This window comes from Aptenodytes forsteri, unplaced genomic scaffold, assembly GCF_000699145.1.
Source record: "Aptenodytes forsteri isolate BGI_AS27 unplaced genomic scaffold, ASM69914v1 Scaffold256, whole genome shotgun sequence".
In the NCBI taxonomy this organism is placed as follows: Eukaryota; Metazoa; Chordata; class Aves; order Sphenisciformes; family Spheniscidae; genus Aptenodytes; species Aptenodytes forsteri.
Window position 1 is genome coordinate 4,073,668 of NW_008795021.1, and position 24,629 is coordinate 4,098,296.

General features: G+C 37.2%; 1 protein-coding gene across 1 annotated transcript in view; it reads right to left on the bottom strand.

The window, feature by feature from the left end:
* Positions 1–1,085: 1,085 nt before the first annotated feature.
* ADGRB3 (adhesion G protein-coupled receptor B3) overlaps positions 1,086–24,629 on the bottom strand; it is a 293,354-nt gene continuing 269,810 nt past the window's right edge. The window contains exons 24-27 of the mRNA XM_009275805.2: positions 22,785–23,428; positions 11,511–11,546; positions 3,965–4,069; positions 1,086–1,274 (exon numbers count right to left, since the gene is read on the bottom strand). Of these exons, the coding sequence (XP_009274080.1) occupies positions 1,086–1,274; positions 3,965–4,069; positions 11,511–11,546; positions 22,785–23,428 (974 nt within the window). The remainder of the gene's footprint in view (positions 1,275–3,964; positions 4,070–11,510; positions 11,547–22,784; positions 23,429–24,629) is intronic.

A 24,629-nucleotide genomic window follows, 5' to 3' on the forward strand; every position in this document is an offset into this window, starting at 1 on the left:
TTTATAATATGAAACACACTCAATTTTTTTTGTCTAAAATACTTCAGAATTTTTTATCTTTAAAGTCTTTCTTCTTTTTATACAGCAACAAGACCATGCACAAGACGTAATGATTCTAAATAAACACTTTCTTTGGGTGCTGTGCATTGAAACTTAACTTGTTTTCCATTATTTGTCTTTCTGCAACAAGACAAAAATTCTTATAAAACAGAACAATTGTAATCGTATTCTGACAAGTCCAATTTATATGGTACATTGTCACAAAAGAATACCTAAGAAAATGCAGAATGGCTATACAAACCTACTAATATGCTTTAGAAACTCCTTGCAAGAGCTAGAACAACATACTTTTAAAACTCCAAATACATATTCAATATGTTTGTTTTAAAAGAAAATTTTATAAATATGCAAATTTAAGATAAACAAATACAGAATAAAATGCACTAAGAAACTGATATGTAGACAAAGGTTTATTTACACCATACAACATTTTAAATATTTTATACACAGCTGCAGCAGAGAAAGCTACTCTGAGCTTTCCAGAGAAAACTGCAATAATAAAGATGTGAAATATATTATTCATATAAAATGGAGATTATTACTTTATTGCATTTAAAGCAATGAAGAATGTAGCTCAACAGACATTCATTTAATGACAAAAACTTTGCTTTTATATTATAAAGTAAAAAGTGTAGTAATGGCCAAACAGACTGTTATAAACTTTAAAAACTGCATAAATATATACATTGTGCTTCATGGTGAAGTTTTTTGAAAACTAAACCAAATGAAGCTGTTACAACATGAATCGTTGCTTGAGGTTTATCTATAAAGATTACCTTACAAATCCATTCCACGGGTACTTACAACACACGATGGTAAGAATTGTACACCTGGTTCTCCACTAGCCGCACTAGTGGGAATATACTGTACGAAAAAAATCACTGACATTTGGCACAGGAAGAGCCTGACATAAAGTAGTCACAATGTTCAGACAGGAGCGTCAGGATTCCCAAAGTCTCTTTATTGTCAGTGCAATGAATTATTTTTGTTTTGTTTTTGTTTTGTTCAGTTTGTTTTCATTTTTGTTAAACTTCTGTTTGAAAGTCACCTTCTTGCACATCTAAAGGCAAGTTCAGACACTTCTCCCATTCTGCTGGTCTGAGTTCTAAAGCATCTTTTGCTTCTGTGTCTAATACGTTTATCGTTGTATAGTGTTGGTAGTCACTTGTGGTTTTGAAACTGTCCCATGGAGCCTTGTTCGGTGCTGAGTTCTCCTGAAGACCAGAGAAGAAAGAAGCATTAAAAACAAGGATGAAATAATGTGTTTTCTGTTTATAAGGCTGATGGCTAATGTGCTCTCATGAGACAGAGAAGCCAGAGAGTGGAAATGACTTTGCAGGGAGCCAGGCTGGCGGGTGTTCAACACCGTTGTGACTCTTTCCTTGTGAACAATCAACACTTTGGCAGGCTCCTCACCTGAGCTGCCAGCTAAGCCCTTTCTTTCACAAGAACCAATGTACATGAGGAATGGCCGAGTGATCCAGTCCCAATAGCCATCTTTTTAATAGTGGTTGTATAGAAAAGTGGGAGAAGAGAAGGGAAGGTAATTGAGAAGAGCTTGCTGTCTGAAATACGGGGTGGTTTGAAATGGAGATTGCCAGCTGGATTCTAAATTGGGGCAGGTGAATGACAGAACCATGGAAACCTAGTCCTTGAAAATGCTGTGAGAGCTACCTTGCTTTACAGGCTGATGAGCTCATGCATATTAGGATTAACAGGCTGAAAGCTGGTTATTTTCTGCTGAATGAATTTTTTTTTTGAATGCTAAGTTTTATAGGGTAAAAGACATTATGGACTAAGACCAATTTAATTAGTGATTTCTGCTGTAACATGTTGGGTGGGACTTAGTTGCCAAAACCTAACATTTTTGCACCATTTTAGATGCCTTTGGATTTTCTGCCTGATATCCAACTATCTTTCATAGAATCATAGAATCATAGAATCATTGAGGTTGGAAAAGACCTCTAAGATCATCGAGTCCAACCGTCAACCCAACACCACCATGCCCACTAAACCATGTCCCTAAGCGCCTCATCTACATGTCTTTTAAATACCTCCAGGGATGGGGACTCCACCACTTCCCTGGGCAGCCTCTTCCAATGTTTCACCACTCTTTCAGTAAAGAAATTTTTCCTTACATCCAATCTAAACCTCCCCTGGCGCAACTTGAGGCCATTTCCTCTCGTCCTATCACTTGTTACTTCGGAGAAAAGACCGACACCCACCTTGCTACAACCTCCTTTCAGGTAGTTGTAGAGAGCGATGAGGTCTCCCCTCAGCCTCCTTTTCTCCAGGCTAAACAGTCCCAGTTCCCTCAGCCGCTCCTCATAAGACTTGTTCTCCAGACCCCTCACCAGCCTCGTTGCCCTTCTCTGGACATGCTCCAGCACCTCAACGTCCTTCTTGTAGTGAGGGGCCCAAAACTGAACACAGTATTCGAGCTGCGGCCTCACCAGTGCCGAGTACAGGGGCACGATCACTTCCCTACTCCTGCTGGCCACACTATTTCTGATACAGGCCAGGATGCCATTGGCCTTCTTGGCCGCCTGGGCACACTGCTGGCTCATGTTCAGCCGGCTGTCGACCAACACCCCCAGGTCCTTCTCTGCTGGGCAGCTTTCCAGCCACTCTTCCCCAAGCCTGTAGCGCTGCATGAGAGGTGCAGGTCTCCTTTGAGTCCTGTGTCACCACTGCCTGTACCGTGCTGTAGACTAAGACATCTGAGGCTGTCTAAAATAGCCTGAGATGCCTATATTTAGGTACCTGGATCACTCTCTGACTGTCTTACAGATAGACCATTCTTCTAGGCAGCTTTTATTAGCAGACCTTTCAAAAACATAGCTCCGATGTGAAACAGAGTAAACACAACTCTTCCACTGAGATTCCCTTTGAGATTTTGAGTTAATTCAAGCTTTACGCAGACAGCAAATCTCAAATGGGGAGGCGAATGCAAACTTTACATGTCAGCAAATCTCAGAAGGGGGAGTGAGCGAGAACTGGGTGCAAAATAACACATATCACAGCTAAAGGTTCATCAAAGAATCAGGGCCAAATTTCTGCTGGATTAAGATGATGTAAATGATGTAAATCCATTGGCCTCACATCTGCTTAATACCTCTTCTTCATGTCTGAGAGCAGCTCTTCTGAAAAAGTTATAGAATACAATGATTCTAGCTCAGTTCCATTTAATATACAATTTTCACATTATAAAATTATATATAAAATTATTACTAATCATACTATTACTGCTAACAAATAGGTCACACTACATTAGCTGTTTTAATTAGGCAGAATCCACTATTTCCTTGCTTTCATTATCAGATGTAGTCAGGGTGTTATGCATGTGTGTATAAGTGTGTGTGTATAGATTTGAATTATGATGATAGCCGAGTCAACCAGGATGATTTAGTTTTTGCTTTTCCCATGGTAAATATTTATAAACGTATTATGGAAAAGACACGGCATTACAGAGACCCTGTGTGCTTTCTGGACCGTCTCACGTATCGGTTTATCTAGCTGGACTTGTTTGTAGTAACTAATTTAATGTCTGCTTGCCTAGCTAGAGGAAAAGCCCTATTGGCCAAATTACATTAGTGAGCTGCTTTCTCTATATAAAGTCCTTTAGACTTGGTGGACACATACAGATTTGAAATGTGTTCCCTACAGTTCAATTACTTGTCATCTATAATGATGTCAGTGAGTTAGTTATGGTCTAGTTGTAAAACCTAATGAGTCTTGTCATAGGTTAGATTAGTGAAATATCTTTTGTTCTAATTTCTGAGGCTATCTAAAGGTAGCAGAGAGTGAGGTCTTCTTGGGAAATATCCTGAATTCAAAGGACTCTTGTTTCATTGTTGTTGTTAAGGATCCATCATATTTGAAATATCTAAGAAGGAAAACTTACCATACTGCCAGATTTTGGTACATCCCGAAATCTGTCCAGCGTCTGAAATTTCTGATTTAACTCTTGAAACAATTCCATGTGCCTCTTTCTTGTATGCATGACCTTCTGCAAAATGGAACATAATTGCTTATATTTATAATTGAATCTGTGTTTTTTTAAGAGAAGCATTATTTTCCCCAACATAATAAAGTAAATTGAATTTGGCAGGGCCATCTTTTCCCTATAGACTCGGCCAATGGAAGTGAATGGCACTGAGCCTTCTCTCTGCTTTGTTTAATGTTCTTCCTGTGTACAAGAGACTGTTTTTACCCCACATTTTTTGAGTTTCTGAAATTAAGAGACACTGTTTTTGTGCTAGCTTAGAAGTATTTTGAAAGTGATGGCAGTTTCTCAGAAGGATATTTCTCTTGCACGTTAGGAATATTTTCTAGAATTTCTGTTTTCAGCATGGATGCTAATATATTAATTTCTATAGGAATGCAACAGCAGTTTGTAATGGTCCCTATTGGAATAATTTTTATGAGAACACTGAACTCAGAAATCTTGGCCCTGAATGGAAAAGCCCCAAATGTTATGTCTTTTTAATTAGACATGTTCTTGTCATTCAGATCATCATAAAAATGCAGTTGAAATGGCATTCATATTAAGAAAACTAGGCACAGTTTTTCAATTTTACTTGCTTTCTTATGTCATGGACTGTGCAATTGGAAACCATCCTCCCTCTAGGCCATGCACAGGGCACTCTTCCACAAAAACTAATTATATGTCACTCCTGTGCAAGAGGCGGGGACCCCAAACAGCCCCCACAGTTGGAGGAGCCCTTGGCCATGTATCTGCCTTGGCAGCTACATGGAGAGTGAAGCCTGTTTTCAAGCCTAGACTCTCAAGCCTACCATCTGCGTTGTTTCCAAACAAGTTCACGCTCAGGTATGGATTCAGACCGGCCTCTGGAGCAAAGCCGAAGGCTGCTTACTGTTCAACCAATCTCATGGTTCTGTGGTCCGGGTGGACAGGGGACAGGAGGGACTGAGGATGCTTCACCTCAGTCCAACAGCAGATGGGCTCAGCTTGGCTTTTCTTAAGCTTTTGTAACTGCTTGAACTTGGGTTACATCCAGGGCAGCAGCCAATAATGTTGATAGAAAAGGTGCAGGACACCAGCCTCTATGCACATCCACTAATTGTGAAGCCTGATTTTCCCTGGCGTTGTACATGACAAACCCTGCAAACTTAAGTACGCAGTGCCTGAGTGTGACCCTTCCCAGCAAGTAACGCTGCTGCCGAGTCTGGGTTAGTACCTTTTAAAATGGAGTGGGAGTATCTGACCCTCAAATAATGCTTTACCAATACCAATTTTAACTTTTATCTTTCATTTGCATTCTGTGTTTATAAATTTCATGAACTCTCTCTTGATCATGCATTTCTACTGCTATGCTGTAATAACCATATCATCCTTAATATAGCTACACCGTAGCTTGAGAACTTGTTTCACTTCTGAGAACAGGAAATTGGCAACATTATTCACAAAAGAGACATGAGATACAGCAAGCAATTAAAGACCTATTAACTTAACATGAGTTGTGGGGTGAATAAGGGAGAAAATTTTGCAGGATTTGGTGAGGAACTCCTTGCAAAACATAATTTAACTGGAGATAGCTGATCTAAATTTATGAGGGGAGTTTCACTTAAGTGACTTCCTAGGGATTCTTTTAAGCTATTGCTGTTATGGTAGACAGGAATATGTAGCAAATTTCATATACATAGAATTTAAAAAAGAAAGGTTCTGCCTCAAAGATTATTATTGGCTGAAATAAGGAGACGTTCACGGGAATAAAAAAGATTTTGTGGGTTAAAATACTGGCTCTAAAAGCAGGAAATAGCATATGATTGTGAAACAAGTATCTCCATTTGGAAACTTTTTAATAGAAGGCTAGGAATATAGAGAATGCTACTTTCTGATATTTTTCTGAATCGTGTACCCAAGAATTTGTTAAATAGCAAATATGAATAATGCAAATGTCTTTCTCAGTTCATTACATTTTTCCTGAGGAGAAGCAGGTGGGAGGAGAAATTAAACTCTTGCAGTGGGAAGTCTGCCAGAAAAAAAGGCTTTAAATTTTATTCTTAATAGCAGAATGACTGGTATGCATATGTACCTATGGATCTTTTCATTGCTTTGTGTTTTCCTGGCTTCCATTCCATAATTCCTACACACTGACACCCGCCCCTCCCCACTGCTTATAAAGAACGATCTGAACTGAAGGTGCAGTAACTTAAATTTCCAACTGTAACTCTTCTTTTCTAGATTTCTTTTAAATTCCTTGTTAGAAAGCACTGTCTTATCCCCTTTGTAGAAAATATACTCTGTTGGGTAACTCTTTCTCTTTTATTACAAAATAACCCACAAAGTATTTGTGGGGGTTTAATCTGTTTTCTGTATTAAATGGGCACTGTGAAAAACACAGCTTTATCAATCTTAGAAATACATAAGTTTTATCAATACAGGGCTGGATATCTTGACCAATATATACTAGGATGATTGTAGTAGCATCAGGACCTGAAAAGGATGGCAAAGGAGCTTGTCATGCTGCCCTTTGAAAGCACACCTTCTTTAGGTGCAGCTGGGGATTTGCCCATTAATGCCGCATCCCCTCCAGAAGCACCTGAGTTAGCCACCAGGCTACAGACACACACCTTCTTGTCTTTCCTGCAGGCTCCATAACTCTTGTGCCTCACACCCTAAAGGGGGTCAGACTGAACTGACACCCCTTCTGCATTTTTACCCCCACTCACAGGTAACATTGGGTGTATGTTTTGAAAAGACTAAGCCTTACTCTGATGAGCACCTACCCTCAGAAGAGGGTTCAGAGTGTCGATGGCTATCATCAAGATGGGAAGGACTTCAAACATAAGTTTGTACCCAGCTCCCTTTTTTAGTTACGACAGGGTTTTAGCTGAACTCTGTCTAGCTCAAGCACAAATATTCTCATGAAGATTTGTGGTCAATCTTATGAATTACAGTAATAATAATAATAATAATAATAATAATGATGATGATGATGATAATGCCATTCAATTTGCCTTGGAGGTTTTCTATATTGTCACAGGTAAAAATGCTCTCTCTCAAATATTGTACGACACAGCTAAGTGAAAAGAACAGATGGGGGATGCCTTCCCAGCCCTATAATGGAAACATGCTGTGTTTTCAAGATGTTATAGGTATGATCAGTTGCCAAACTTAGGAACAGGAAAGGATTTTTTCCTGCAGGCATATTTTTTTTCACCTTTGTCACTGAGAGATGTCTTCAGGCTAGTAAGAGAATCATATTAAACTTTTGTGTGAGTTTGTAATGTTGCGGGAAAGTATTTCTTCCTGAAGGCATATTTTTTTTCACCTTTGTCTTCTAGAGATGTCTTCAGGCTAGTAAGAGAATAATTTTAAACTTTTGTGTGAGTTTGTAATGTTGTTATAATGCATAGCTATTACAGATAAAATTCTGAAAGAATGCAGCTCCAGTAATTAATGATCAATTTAGCATTATTGCTGGTGAAAGTCTGCTGCTCTGTAGAAAGAAAAGAAGACATTCTGGTATTCACATTTGTCCTGTGTATCCTTGCTGTCTCTCATGCGTGGAGCAGGAAAAGAGCCAGAGAGTACTTGAATCCTGGGGAGCAGGGTAATAAGGCACTTTTCTGAATTATTTGGCATAAATATTATTACCAGAGTAGATCTAATGAATGCCTCATAAAAAGGGGAGAGTGGGGTGGATGGCTGGGGAAATCCAGGAGTCAGACCCTCTCACAGAATTTAAAGGTAATTGTGGTCTTGAATCCTAAAGTGAATGTCAATAATACTGTTTAACTCGCCTGTATATTTTGTAAGTGTCAGCACACACCTGTTATAAAGTCCTTCTGGGAATTTCCACAGCATCTGTATTTTTCTTCAACATAATTAGAATGAATTTTGTTTGATCTGACAGCTAAGTATTAGTGCTGAGCCTTCATGAAAAAGCTACCTGTCCAGCTTTAGGGAAAAACAGAACATAATGACTGGGGTTGGAGAGCACTTTGCTGGGGTTACCGCAGCCAGCAGCAAGAAGGATCCAAAACGCCCAGACCTATGAATTTTGGTCATGTTTTGGATACCAGACTGCATGAATGAGTCTAAACTAATCCTTGGTAATAGCAAGAAAAGAGCTGTAAAGCTGTTGTATGTTGACTGTTCATTTTAGCAAACTTCAAAGTTCAACTAGATTAGTCAGTGTTTTGCAAAATCTAATAGTGGACAGTATGTTATGTAGCAGAAATACTTTCTGCCTACAGACTAAACCCAGTATGTTATAGTCTGTCTTCTTTTTTCCACATAAAGGGATAATTTAAGAATGTAATGGTAAACTGTTTAAAAAGGGAAAACAAGATACAGGTGGCCCAGTTCTTAAGAGCCTCCTCTCTAACCAGCTTAAAAGATCTGTGATAAGGCATGGCCAGTTTGGATGTCATCTTTTTCTCTCTCCCTTTCCTTCAACTGGAGACATAAGTTTTCTATAACGCTACCCAGCACAGTCACAGGACTTTTATTATTTATAGTCCATTGCAAAGGCCCTTAAAACTACACCTGTATTTCTACATATATTGGAGATAACAGGGACAGAGAGTATTTTATGGTGTTGAGTACAGTCATAGTCTGCCTGTGTTCACACTACATAGCAGCTGGTTTTGAGTTTCATCTGTGACCCTCAGAAAAAAAATTGTTTTTCTTGTGTTTCTTTGTTTTTACTTCAAATTGTCTATATTAAGGTGAGTGTTGCATTGCAGCCTACTAGCACAGTCTTTTTTTTTTTTTTTTAAACTATGAAACTGTGACTCTACAGTAGTAAGTTAAACATGTCCAAGACCATTTTCTGGCACCACCTAGCACAGAATGTTCTCCATGAATGCTACTAAATTCTCTTAGTGTCCAAAATAAGAAGTCTACAACCAAATTGCCTATTGTCCATGGTGCCTTGGTTGCATTGGTTCCCTAAGGAGATTTCAGGAACTGTTTGGAAAGACAAGGGTGGTCTGGACTAAAATAGTGAAGATAATTCTAAAAATCCATCCATATAAAAATTGGCATTTTGGCACCCAGGAATATTCTCCCCAAAATGTCTACTTTAGTAAGATAGGCATAGCCTGAGGGTTTGTCTTTTATGGATATAGACAGACATGCGTGAGAGGTTGAGGGTGTAGAGACTGCTGAGGGAGTGTTAAAAGGAAAAGGATGGAGGGAGCCAAGCTTGACACAGTCTTGTCCATACTGCGCATTCAGCATTTATTATCCTCCAAACCACATCCATAGCATTTGTTATCCTCAGAACTGTGGAAGGATGTTGTCCTGGCACTGGTCACAGACAAAGCAGAAAAAGTGTTAAACATTTAAGTAGTATGGCCAATCACTCTAGCTCGACCTCACCTCCAGGCTCTATTCTATTTTGCAGTCAAGCTGCTTTGAAGTACCAGAATAGCAATGTTTTGGCCACTCAACGTTATCTCAATTCCCTTCATCAGTATGCCTTGCTGAGTGAAGGAATCTGGGTGGCTATTTGAACATTTTATGGCTTTTTTATTTTGCTTTACCTCAGACAGACAGCCACGCTAAGTGTAAGAACACAGGAAAGCCCACAGGCTTAATCAGAGGAACCATAAAACAGAGAGGTGAGATGGTGTTAGTCTGAGTCAGTACTTCTGAAACACAGCAGCAACTGGCACAGTATCGTTGCCGCTCTCACTTCCTCAGCAGTCACTCCCAATGGCCCCATCGTTCCCTTTTTACAAACAAATATCTTTTCCTGCATTATAATCATACTTCTAAAAATATTAGGCCATGGAGCAACAATGCTGCAAACAAGACAAGAAAAAGGTGTAAGCATCTTAAATACACTATGTGAGTCAAAAGAAAATATGTAATGGGAGGTCTGATTCTTGACAGCAGAATGTGTATACCATTGTTGGTGTTTATTTGGTGTTGGATTATGCTCTCCTGAGTGGTTAGACGAATGTTTTACTATCTGTTGCCACAGAGAATGTTCTCATTGTGAACGGCATGATATTCCTACATTTCAATAAAGAACAGTAAAATTCAGAATTCTTTATATAAATATAATTATAAAACTTCTGTTCATATTGCTTGCATTTAATTTCAGAATTGCTTGGTCATCAGAATTTTGTCATTGATTCATGTTTTTCTTCTTCCTTTCTAGGCATTTATCCTAAAGCATATTTAAGATGATATTTTCATTTTATTTTCCTTAAACTTACTGTGAAATTGTTTGATGCTTTATTTGAGAAGTTACATGACTGCTTAGGGTAGCTATAGTCTCTGGGGGAAAATGACATAAGAGATTAAGGCATGATGTTAAACTACCAAGAAACCACAATCGAACACGGAAGGTCAGCATTTCAGCAAAAGCAGGTTACCAAAGCAAACCCTTCTCTCATTGCAAGGCTTCTATGACCACTGCTATGGCTGCATTTTGCTAGTTCTGCCTCTTTCTTTTCTATGGACTAAAATCTGAAATCTGAAATCTGAAAGTACATGTACTGTGCTTACAGCCCAAATAATAATAATGAAAAATGCTTTTGTTTGCACATGCAAACAGAGAGGGTGACTTTTAAAGTTATGGTTGATATATACTGATCACTGGATATTAAAGTTTAGCCCGAGATCTGTATGTTCCATGCAAATATTATGATTGTTCAGTTTCTCTGGAGACACACATAATGAATTATATCAAACTATTAACATGCATGAACAGACAACCTATGCGAAAACCCCAAATCCATAAATTATTATCATCCCCTTGAAAACTAACTGCTGTATTGCTTCCGGTAGAGAGTAGAGAAAAAACCCTCAAATAAACAAAACTCTAAGAGACTTAATCATACTGACTGAGATAGAACAAAATGGTCATTAACTAACACAACCAAACCTTCTCATTCAACAGGGTCTAAGTCTGAAATTGTGGATAACCTTACATGAACTTGATTTATATATATACCATGTGATCCATAAGCTTTGGCAACTGCAGCACTTCATCGTTCAAAATTTGACACATTCATAATCACTATTTGGATGTGAAACTCATATGCCAGTAAATTAGTATTGAAGAAAGAGAGATAGAACAAATGATTGCGACTCTCTTGAACAAAGCAACCTTCTGCAACAGCGTGGCCTGTCCTACAGAAGTGTCACACTTTTTCCACTGATAGATAGCCAGCAAAACAAACAAACAAAAAAAGAAAAACAGATGAAAATGAAGAGGCAGAGAATTTAAAAACTGAAACCATGATGGTTAATATTGCAATATGACAGTTTGATCTCAGAATATTTTACAAACAAGTTGCACCAAAGTAGTTTTAATGAATTGCTCATCATGTTCTCTACAGTACCAGTTGAACAACCCTATGACATCTACTGTGTCAGAAGGCTAAAATCTGCTAAATGAAGACTTTACATTTACTTTTAGGAAAATACTTTTAATAATCAGGAATAATTCAATAAAACTTACTTCAAAGTCAAGGTCCGAATAACGTGATTTTCTTCTCTATTAAGCAGTAAAAAAGAAAGAAAAAAGAGGTTGTATTAACAAGGGGACTATTCACCAAATCATACTAATGAGCCTAAATAACATTCTTGTTTTCCTATCAGATATATATTAGGTATTCTGTGAGAGGTTGTAGATTTTATCTTGATAATTTAAGATTAACGCATGACTTTGCATACAGTTTATTAGACCAGTATCATACTCTTTTCTCTGAAATAAACCAGACTGCATTTCACTGGGATGCATAATGTGCATGTTATTTGCATGCAATTGAACCTACTGGTGTATAAATTATATCTATTTCTATACTTTCTGTGGTATTTCCAAATTATCATCATATTTAGACTTTTTACACAGCTAAGTGTACCTGTGATTTAGATTTGTATAGGTATACAGAAATTGATTCTTTCCTCCAGGCTTACATTGGTACAACTCCATTGATTTTAATGGAATAACTGATAACAAAATCAAGCCAAAGCCATCTATATTTTCCATAGCTTCAGCTTGTTTGTTTGCAATGACAATCTGGATGGAGAAAGCAATGATTTTGTTTTACACTTATGACAAATTTGATTCAAAGCATCTGATATAAAGCAAGAATGATTTACTAGCGAAGTAGTCGCTTATATACAATGCAACAGAATATGACTGCTTAGACATATCACAAATAATTTAGCACAGAATTTTTTACAGATTCTAAAAGAAACCAGTTATAAAGTCAAATTATATCAGAAGGAAGCAGAAATATTATAAAGAAGAGATAAAAATATCTTTTTTCTCCTAAGGTTGGAAATTGAGTGGCTTGCAATAGACTAAAGAGATGTAGAAACAGTGGTTGGAAGAGCTGAAAAAAAGAGTGCAAAGAACATATGAATGGAAAGAAAAGATACATTCCCCTTCAGGAAGGAGAGTTAAAGGAAGAGAAAAGTACCCCAAGTAAAGAAAAAGGCTTGCTGCTACAATTTAACCCTATTTTTTGTGGTAGGATAGGATGGCTTTAAGTCATGGTGAATGAACCTTTTCAAATTGCAACTAATTTCTGCAGTAACATACAAATGAAATCCATTAAGTCAAGATGAATAATGTTACTGACTTCATTAGACTTTGATTTTATTTGATTTAACAGACATGCTGGTTTTAGTAAGCTGTTTTGTTTTCTTGCAACTGAAAGAAATGATTTTAAAATTATTTCAGTTGTAGAATGTGGAAAATGTTTGGTCTCTGAGCCCTTGATAATACCACTTTGTGACATATTGTCTGTTTTTGTAGTAAAATTTTGATGCTCCAATCCACAATAATATGAAGAAGATCGCTGTAACACTGTTGACACACTCTGATGCCTAAAGAGCTGGGAGGCAGTATAATATAATACAATTAAAACAACCAACAAACACAAGCTTTGGAGAAGCTATTTTTAATCAGCAAGGCTTGATTTAACCTAGCACACTTAAAAAAGAGTATTTAAAAATAAATTAAACAATTCCGCAAAAATAAGTGTCATGAAAACATGGAAAACAACAGAGGTCTTGGAGGTAAGAAAAATATGAGGACATTATGCTCAAATTCTTGAAGTAGCTAAGTTCTTACTTCTCACTCATATTAAGGGGGCCATGTTACAAGTGTACCTTTGACATAGGCCTTCATCATTCCACAGTAAATCAGCACCTGAAGAAATCTATGTATTTCTAATGAGGAAGGATCTATTTTTAAGGTGCAATTAGAGCACTTCTACCACTGTAAAGGCTCTGTGGTTACAAAAGAAGAAACATGTACAGCAAATAATGAGGTGAAGTTTACAGGCGTAGCTTTGAAAAATGCTTGAAAAAGATATTTTTCAGCTACAGTTCAGTAATAAACCTGATATCATTGAACCATCTGACTGAGAACCCTAAGTGAAAACATGGAAAATTTAGGAAGAAATGTGTTGCTAGAGGAAATGTCTAGTTTGCTAGATACTGTGATTTATAAAATAGGAGCATTTGTATTTTGCCTTAAGTCTGCTTGACCACAGTGAAAATATTCCTGGCATAGCTGGATTATTAGATTTTGCAGCCAGACAACTCTATCACTGTTTACATGGTAAAAAGGCATCTCTAACAGACTGCAACGTATTTAACTGTGCTGTTGTCAGAAAGAGGTAACTATTGCAATCTTGCTGTTAGATCACACCAGTTATAACCAAACAGATCATACCACAGGTTTATCTCAGTGAGGATTTTTCTAGGTCTTAACAAGAGTCTATCACAAACACATTTATTTTAAACTTATATAGTAAAGAACATCTGTTCTGTGCTTGTGCTTCACTTTTTTCCATGGCTGCATACGGTGAAATACAACACAAGTGCTGTCAGAGCCTATTCTCCTAAGACATAAAAAGTATGTGACTGCCACAGGTCTGAACAGTAGCAGCAAAGTTCTGCGAGTTTCTGAAAAACAAAGGGTGCTGGTTATGAATGTGATCCTGCACCACTGAAAGTCATCTGCAGTATTGTCACTGACACCAGTAGGTACACGATCATGTCCTCCTGGCTACTACATCATTGAAATGACTGCAGTGTTATTTTTTGAGAGCAGGAACGTATTCAGAAGCATGAAGTCATTGGGAATCTTGATTTATGAGGATGGAAGTTTTCCTTCAGTCCCAACTGGAAGTTCTCATTTTACTAAATTCTTCTAGTTTCTGTATGATATACAACAAGCTTAAAACATGCAAATCAACGTTTTAATTGTGATTGTATATATACTTGTTTTCTTAAATGATGTTTACTTGTTGTGTCTCTTTTGGCTGAGAAAAACGGGTTTTTCCATACATACCTAAATGCTTTCAGAAATCAACCATCTGTCTCATTCTACAATTTAAACTAATGAAAGCCAGCAGCTGAGTGAAGTGGAGTAAGGGAAAAAAAAATCTCTTGCATCGAATGAGCTGCTGAACTGGTCACACCAGTATGTTTCTTTTCAAAGAAGCTATTCCTTTTACCCACCTGCAAAACAGAATGATTTTAGCCAACAAAAAAGTTAGACTGGAAGCTGGTGTTTTTTTCAAGGATCAGTTGGCGATCTGCTTGAGTATTAATGTTAGTAGAATATAAATAACAAGTGACTGTAAAGGATAACGTCTATGGTTTGCCTCATTTAGTATTTTGTATTTGACCAGGTTCTGCAGTGATGCTTCAGGAATGATATAGAGAAGGGCAAGTATAAACTGACATTTCTGCTGCAATACCTTCCCTAGTTCTTCAGTAGTTTAAGAATTTCCTTGGGAGGAGCCTACTCTGTTGAGCTTAATAACACTTTTTTACATTATTCCATTAGTCTAATCACGTTTTAGAATTATTCCTAATTTTGACATCCAAAATGTGCTGAGGTAGTTAATTCCACAATTTAAATATGCATAACGTGACACAGGAAATCATGTTGTTTATCCCTTTGCCATTTCATTTGATGCTCCTGTTTTTTATGTTACAGGAAATACAAATAATCGTTCCCTATTCACTACTCAGTCATCTGTTCTCCAAGCTGAAAAGCCCTAATGCTGGAGACCTGCAAGGGTAACTAATAAAGGGACTGCCTAAAAAGCTGAAGACACACGCAATTACTCAGCCTCAGGGAGTTAGCTGGGATAATTCTGAAAAAGCTGAGGGATATGGGTAACTAGTGAACTGCAATCCATGCACAATTACAAATGCTGCAAAAAAAAGGTCAAGTCTCCATTTAAACGGGCAAGGGTGTGACTAGCCCTTTTTGAACAGCTCCTGTGTGTTGCGTCGGTGCTCTACACTGACAGAAGACAAATTGTGCCAGTGAACTGGGGAAATTTCAAAGAGCAGCAAAAAGTACTTTCAAAGAGTTAATAACACTGGATCAAGAGGAAAGGATAAAAGAGTGATACAGCTTGTTTAAACTTTGGCTCTGGAAGAGGTAAACACAGAAGCACTGATAAACAAAGCTGGTGTGAGAAAAGTCTGAAAAGATGTAATTCAGAAAAAATAGGAAAAAATAAAGGAAATTTCAGAAATGCTGTCGGGAATAAAGAAAGTTTATGTAACTATGAAATAGTCTGCTAAGGGAAACAGTGGAAGCCTTTCACTCTAGTCTTGAAAGTGAAGTTTGACCATGTATTAGAGAAATACACTGTAGAAAATGTTCTTGCATTGACAGAAGAGATGACCTGACAAGGTTTTTTCCATCTCTGATTTCTACAGCTCTTTGATCTTAATTGATAAAATCTATTTACAGCCCCCCCTCCTCCCCCCCCCGGCCCTTCATGACAGGACCAAAGTGAAACTCTGTGAAAAGAGGTCTGCAGTAGTAATTTATTTTAAATCAATTTTACTTCGTGCTAATCATGTATAGCTTCTCTGTGTAATTCCAGAGCAACTTTAAACTCTGCTCACTGAGGGACAAAAATAGAATACTGAAGAATAATTTCCATACACCAGCATGCACTAATCCGCTGGAAAGAGCTGCTCTCACCAAATGACTAATAAAATCCCTCTCCATCTCTGTAAAACGACAAATGCCTGGTTTTCTCCTTAGTCTAGTCTGCATTACAATACTACCTGATTAATTACATGAGATGCTCCTGAAGATATATTGCATTGTGCAAAGTATAATTGAAACCAGAGACACCATATTATAGTGAGGGCTATAACTGTGCTTCCATTAATATAAAGCCGCCTTATCAGCAGTTTATAATTCACTCTGAGATTAGATTTGACATACAAGATCTTAGGCTGGGGACAATTTTTTCCCTGAACAAAATTAAAGGAAAATCTTTTTTGGCCCTCAGAGATATGAAAGTGGAATGGGGATAGACAGTTTTGATTTAAAATGCTTTTTGTGTGTGTATAACTGAAAAAAACCCCTTAGTTTCTGAATAGAAGAATATGTTGGTTATTAGTTCATAACACGAGCTGGTCATAAAGCAAGTAAAATTTCATGAAAAAGTGGTTTAATGTGGGAATTTTAAGTGTTTAACATACGCTAGCAAATTTAGCACATCAACACACAGCACAAACGTCACTTCAGAGATCTCAATTTAAAACTGTTCTGGCAAAATATTCTGGTTTGCTGCTCCCTTTTTTTATAGGGTAACCTGCATATGTATTTATTCAGTCAACCAAAACCACTTGTTTTGTGTTTCTGAAGGCTTTGGGGGGAAATGTAGCATTCCTTAAATGGACAAGCAATTGAAAATATGTTTCTTAAGGATCATATGTAGTTAAAGGTAGCTGCTTATAATATAAAGTCTGAAATATATGCTACACTTCGTAATACTGACTAAAATTTCGGTTCTTTACATCTTCAGTTACTAGAATCAACTCTGCCTGATTCTACCCCCACTCCTGTATGGTAACCTAAAAATAAGCTGCATCAATTTCTGAAGTCAGAGGAATCTGAGACCTACTCACTCAAGTGAAAGAAAGAGAGGGTTGTTATAGGGCTAGACTTCATTTCACTGAGAGTCACAAAATTGGCAAGAACTGTCTCCACAGCTTATTGAAGAATGAAATGAGGAATGGGAGGGAAAGAAATCTGAGAAGCAGAATGCCTGAAAATAAATGCAATGTGGAAACATGAAAGAGAGGAAATTCCTGTGGTGCTTGTCTCTCTGTTTTCTCCCCCCCCCCCCCCCCCCCCCGCCTGATGCTCTGGTACTTTATTGACAAGATTGACTGTTTTAACTGTGTATTTCTTCTCTCCTTTCCTGTTCTTGCTCCTTTCCTGATGCTTTTATTTCATCCTTCCTAACACTTTCATTTTAAGCTTCTTCTCCATTTCTGCCATCTTTCTTTTCCTTTTTTTTCAGCATGTCTGTCTTTCTTTTCTCTCTTCTTTATCTATACCTTTACTTTTAGTTTGCACTTCACTATCTTTAATAGATCCCTCTATTTTCTCAGCTGTTACAGTTTTTTCTTCCTATAGTCCCACATCAGTGATTTGGCCAAGGAACTCTGGAGTTGACTTTCTTTGAATGTATTAAGAGCTCTCATGAATGAATACAGAAGGATTATTTTGGTCACACAATCAACTTCCCATCTAAGGGCTTTATGTCTTTCTCCACATAAAAATCTCATAGCAGAAACTGAGACAAAAAAATAAAGAAGGAAGATGTGAGACTGGAAAGAGAATTCCAGTCCTTTACACGACAAACAGTTTGGGAAGTCCTTTTCTTCCTGTTCTTATAAAGCAGATGTTCTTTTTTTCCCTTTAATAAATGTTTCTATTGCCTGTCTTTGCATACCCTTCCTTTTATAATTGTTAAAAGTCTTTGCCTCTTTCAGCTCTTTTCCATTTCTGCTCATACTACACTAACCATAGTTCCCTTGAAAGAACCCATCATTCTTCTTCCACAAAGGTAACGATGCAAGTCTCCTTGCATAGTCAGGCAGCAGGTATCTACTCCCTCTTGCATTTATTTTACACAATAAAAAGAAAAGAATTATCCTGGAGATATGTTGCACAGATCAGCTTCTTCCTCTTCATTTAAACCTCCTAACCCTTCCTTGCATCTAAGCGGCTGGGAATGCACTACTTCATTTCAAAGTAATTTCGTTTTAATGAGCACACCACTCTGAGTGTGCATTTTCAAAACAAAAAACATTCCAAAAGAATGTATCGAGCGTGGTTTCTTCATTAAAATCAAAACACTTTGAACTGAAGGAGCACACTCCATGCCACTTTGATACCAAGGTAGCAAAGCCAGTTTTAATCCATGCATATAAGGAATGTGCAGGAGATTAGCCAGATGTTCAATTACTCCTCCTAAGAAACTGTGTGATGTACTAATGTGCCTGCCTGTGCCTGTGATTGCATGAGTACTGTTGAGTACATACCAAATAAAACAAAAATGACTTGCACATTGGGAATCTGCAGATCCTTAAATTTATACTTATTTGGGCAATACTTCTATGTAAATATTATGGCATTTGCAGACTATCTTTTGAAAGCTGAAATTCTTCCATATATAATAAAGCATTTGGTTGTTCCTAACTACACATTTTCTTGAGAAAAAACATGTAGATGTAAAAACTAGAAGAAAGTTTGTGACACACTGTAGGATTCATCTGACTAAATTTAGGACATCAACATTTTTGATGTCTACTACTTATTCTGGCTTCCTGTACGGCACCTGAAGAGAGACACTTGCATGAGGGCATGTGATTTACTTCGTCCTGGAGTAGATGTCTAAAAGTGGCCTAAAAATGCCTATTTTTTTCCATTGACTCTAAAGGGAAGCCCAGTGTGAAAAGCTCTTTTTCCACATCAGAAGGGGAATGCCTACATTTAGATATCTAATGGCAGGGGTGATGGGTCCTTCCTGCAAAGTTAAAAGTCAAGACATACATACTTGTGCTGATACTATAGTTGTGTTCCAAAACATCCATCTCCAATGATCATAATGAATACAAAGTCTAAATAAAAGAGAACACCAAAAAGACCTGACATTTCAGCCTTCACTTTTAATAGCTTTGGGTTTTTTGCCGTTTATCTCTTTATACACTTTTTAATGATTTGAATAGACACATATTGTTCTAAGGGCTGATCATCTCTTGGAATGTGCAAAATACAAAAAAATAATTGATTTCATGAACTTAGGAAGGCAAAGATGTTACTCAAAAGCTAAATTTTCCAAACATATTGAATTCTTTGAATGATAATGCATATATTTCTGCAAACTGATTCCTTGAAACACAAACTCTAGTGTTTCACTAGTAAGATGGAAATTAAATTTAAAAGAACTAATTTTATTTTACGATGTGAAAAAACTTAGGGTTTATATTTTCCAAAGTGTCCTCTAATTCTGCTGGTTCAGTTTTATGGCCACAAAGACTAGCATCTACCATAAAATGAGTGGACAAATGAGAACTATTGTATGTACATCAATATATTGTATTTTACTGAGTGTCCAGTGGCAAACAGTTATTCCTGCAGTATTTCTGTGGCTAGAGGTGTTTGTGGGTTCATAAGTACACTTCTGAAATCAGAAGCTGGGTTGGATCTTGGCTGAAAATATGTCACATGACATCTTAAGGCCTTCTGATAAGATGATAAATTCTCTAACTGCTGCATAAGCTATTCCCATTATTATGTTCTTAATAATTACTGACCTTAAATTTAAAAAAAAAAAAAGGAAGAATTGTATTAACACAGGTCACAACTGCCTAAATGCATTTTACTTACATGGTAGGTAATGTATCATTACATGATAAAAATAATAGTAGTATGCTAATTCCAGAGAAAGCACCTGGAAACATAAAGTGGAAAACAGAGGAGGAATCCAACTCCCTGTGTTATGCAGAAGACAGAAAAGGAGGCCTCCACCACCTGTCTTGGGACACCTCTGTTTCTTCAGAGAAATGAAAGGGGAATTGCCCCTATAGGACAGAAATCCATGTACTTTTATGTTGGACTTCAGGTGGGACAGCAGTATGAGCTGATAGGAGAGGGAAGCTTCCTACTGCTCAGGATCTTCTCCTTTGGAGATGATCTAGTCATGCTCTGTTTGGAAAAACGTGGGCAGAATGATCTTGAATGTCCTGCTGCAGGTTTTGCTGCTCCATAGTGTCTGACAAAGCCTTGTCTTTTGAAAGGTCTTGAAATCTTCTATAATTATATGGTACCGGACATCAAAAATATTTTGAAAAAAATCCCTTGCCCTTCCTTCTTTATTTTGTTTATGGCAGCAATAAAAGTTAATCCAGCTGGTCAGTTCTAGCCATAGCATTTTGGGGCTTTACCTCAACCCTTGCTTCTTACACACTGCATACATAAAACCAAAATCACATTCTTTATCTGGCTGGATCTGTTTATCTGGATCTGCTTGAGACTCTGATTTTCTTCTATGTTCTTATCTTCAATTTTTTGCAGCACATCCTTATCAAAAGATGAAGTAATGCTCTATAATCAAGTAGTGTTGAGAACCACAAAGGCAGACACAAAAGCCAAAACAGTTCCTTATGTTTCTGATCTGCTCTAATATCTGTTTTTTTCCTAATACATCGAATTATGCTGGGTTTGGTTAGGTTTAATAACATAACTGTTTACAGCTTTCTGGACCAAAATACAGCTTTCTAAACCTAATATGTTTACCAAGTTAGAAGAGACTAAACATTTGCTACCATATTTCATTATATTTTACTACATTTTCTACTACATACTTAGTAGTCTCTTCTGAGCATAAAAATGATATACAGAACGGTGATTCAGATTTGGTGTCTATATCCCATCTTAGAGGTAAGCTTAAAATATGATACAAATACAGTTAAAAAAAATAACTCTAAAGGAGCAGTACATTATACTCGTAGATTTTCAGGCACATTTTCCAAAGTGGCTTCAGGAATTGGAATTCTGTGTAAGATGAAGTAATTATTGTCCCAATTTTTACAAATTAACTAAGGTCTCCTTTTTTTAGGTCTCCTAGATGGCCTTTATCACCAATGGAAAGAAAGAGGCATCACCAGAGAGTAATTTAGACCTCAGGTGGAGTGGATGGTATGGTGGCAGGTATGTCTATCTTATCAAGGAATTATGAACCTTCCCTAGATATCTCACCCATGTGTCTAATCTTAACTGGGCTGGATTTGAGTCTCTGTATCTGACAAAAAGTGTCTGAAAGATGGTATTGTAGATAGGTAGGAGAGGATACTACTAGAAGGTGACCTTAGCTATCCTGCTTCTGGGGTTACAATAAATTGCAGAAGAACTCCTGTGCACCACCTAAGATCTATTAACTAATATACCTGAGCTGAGGGCAGTAACTTCTTTAACGATGCAAAATTGCTTTGGAAGAGCCTGTCTGTCTGAGCACTGAGTGGGCAAACACTTACACTATCTTTTAGAAATAATTTTGAAAATTTATCCCGAGTTTATACATAGTCACTTTAACAACAAACAAAAAGCGGATACTATTTGATTACTTGCAAAGCCCCACACTTCTTTTTTCAATTAATTTTTTCAATTATGTCTTGTAAAAACTTATTATAGTACACACACAATATAAACAGCATGGAAAATATTTCACTTTCAAAGCTTGTAAAGGCATCTCTTGAAAAGAAACTAAGTTCTGATCTTCTGCCCAAACTCTCCAGTCAATCCACACATAAAACTTCAACTCCATTTAAAAAGAAATATCCATAAGTATCCCCTATTTATGAAGTATCGGCTACAGTTCTGTGTCTAACAATTGAAGTCTCTGTTTCTCTACACAGACGGGTCCAAACATTGTAGACTAATAGCTAATGGCTTCAAGTTTGCACATACAGTAGACTTTTTTTTTCCATTTGTGACTAATAGCATGGCTTCAAGTTTGCACATACAGTAGACTTTTTTTTTCCATTTGTAACTTCTTTCAGAGAATGAATAAGTACCATATTTTTCTCATTTGTCCTTTTCTTTCCCACCAAATGCTGTGTTTCATAACATTTGAAATGCTGGTGAAATGTATTTCCAATTCTTAAGGAGGCCCAAGTATGAAATTAAGTCCACCTCACTGGTGGTTTTGCATAAGTAAAAGCTTAATAGGAATGACAGTATTTGACACATAGGTCTTAAGAAACGATGTAAATAGTTTTCACTTTTGTAATGTTTAAATCCCACAGATGGATTGTAGTAATGAACTGAATCCCTTTTAAAGGCTTTTCCGTTCACTTTTGCAATCTGACTGGAATCTAAGATACTCCACATGAAGTCCACCTGTACCTGTTGCACACCTCAGTTGTAGCAATGTCTGCACACACATGCAAATAAAACTAAAACAGTAAATGGTGAAATATTGGATGGAAGAATCCAAGATTTACACTAGTGAGAGCAGAATCAGACCTACCATATCTGAGACAGATATGATTGTCAGCAATAAAATGGAACTGCATGTGCTTGTAGGTAGGGTCAATGATTATCACTTGTATCTTGCAGGAATAGTTTTTCTTCTCATAGCAACACAGTATTTTCCAGTGGACATTACCTGTTAGGTCACGAAATCCTTTGTAGTCGTGTGCAATGTTAAATCTCCAGAACTATACAGTTTCATACAGACTGGCTCTCAAACTTTAATCTTGTTTTCTAGGTACAAACACTTCTGATAATAAGAGAAATATGAACAGCAGTGTATGATCCCAAACAATAATTTATACTGAATGAAAACATTAGCTTCACCCCTTAGACACAAGACACAATTTATTGTCTTACCGTATAATTAGAATAACAGAGCATGCAATTTGTTTATGCGCCACTGACCTCTAAAGAGCTCATTGATATTGTGGATCCAGTTTCACTTCTTGACAATCCTGCATTGTCATCCAGCTCTGAGGCAATGAAATTCTTCACTGCTGTGCGGGGCTCAAATGGTAAATTCTGCATATGTTCTTGGGTGGGAAGATGCTGGTCTAAATTAATATTAAATTGGTCCATTACAGAGGGATTCATATTGAACTCTGGATTAACTTTGTAGTGCAACAGCCTTTCATGAGGCAATGTATCCATGCCTATATTCATTTTGCTCTCATCTTTCAGTGATGGCTGGGTATTTACTGAGCCCCGGGGCATGACTATATAGTCGCTTTCTATCATCCGTTCTTGAGGATGGACTATGTCCATATCTGCACCTCTCAAATTATCATCAGTGCATAAATACACAGTCCTCCGCAACTCACTGTTGTCTTTTTTCAAGCACTGATTGGCCAGTTCACTCATACTCATAGGCATGTGGAGACCTGTTGGTTGCTGGATGATGACTTTGGAGATGATGTTTCCAGGCAAGGTAGAATAGCTCATTCCTTCGGGGTTTGGTCCCTTCTCCTCCTCTTCATCATTTAGTGAAATTCTAGAAAGTGTTCCTGTTACAGTAGCTGCTCTGCAAGGTCCAATGTCTTTATGCAGAACTGTGGGTCAGAGAACAGAATTTGTACAACATGAAACCATGTCTGCCTAACACTGCTTTTTCTTGTGGCTTTATTTAGCAGTGGTCCCTTTACCAGTACATCTTCTTAACTTTTTCTATCCATTTAATAACTTTTATTCTATAAATATTGTTTTGGGAAGGTTTGGCTTTTTTTAAAAAATCAGCATCTCTTAATCTACCGTGTATAACTGACACAGATCCCTGACTAAGCCTCAGTCATTTATATAAATTAAAAACACTCCTTTATTTATTTAATCATAGAATCATTCAATCAATCATTCCTACTGCCCTACATAGATCTTAGGTGACCTACAGCTTAAGCAAAAGCCTGCCATGTGGAACTTGATTAAGGGTTTTCCAAAAAAATAGACTATGACATCTGTACTGCCATTATTAACTCCACATAACCTCCTGGAAAATGTCAAACAGATTGTAAGGCAGAATTATTTTGTCAATCCATTGTAATGACCTACCATAAGATTATAACTATGAACATGTGTTCCTGAGCTCCTAAATGTTCCTTTTCACTGAATTTTTTAAACTCTTCTGTGTTAAATAGTTTTTAAAATAAAAGTGATAAAAAAGTAACCACATTGGGAAGACATTCTATTGGCATCAGAAAGACATATTCTGCTGCATCTGAAAAGGTTATAAAGAATATAAACATGTCTCCTAAAACATTCATAATACACTTTTGGTGTAAGTCTAGACCTTCCTGGTCAAACTTGTAGCAACATCCAGCAATTTTTTGTTGGGGAAAGCTCCACGTGTAAAAGTTATTAACCCTGTCATAGAATACAAAATTTCCAGGAGCACGGGAAGATGCATTCAAAAGCAAAGCATCTATTAAATCACAATTATTGATCTTAAAAAATAAATATAAGTCTATAATTCAATATTTGTAATGAAAGAAAAAGGTTAGATAGTAAGAAAAAAAAAAATTGAAGTAACAAATTACTGGGCTTATTCCAGCTGGGTGCAAGGATTTTCTTGTCCCAGTTGAAAATACTTTAATTCACGCCAGTGCTAGTTTGTGCAATAAAATCCAGCTCATGGGCTGAGACAGTAAGACAGCTCGAAGTATCTCAGGTGTTACATTTACATCCCTTTTGGCAGCCTGAGGGTTCTGATGACCCAGATCCCCCAGTACCTGTCAGTTCACTGCCATGTTCTATAGCAAG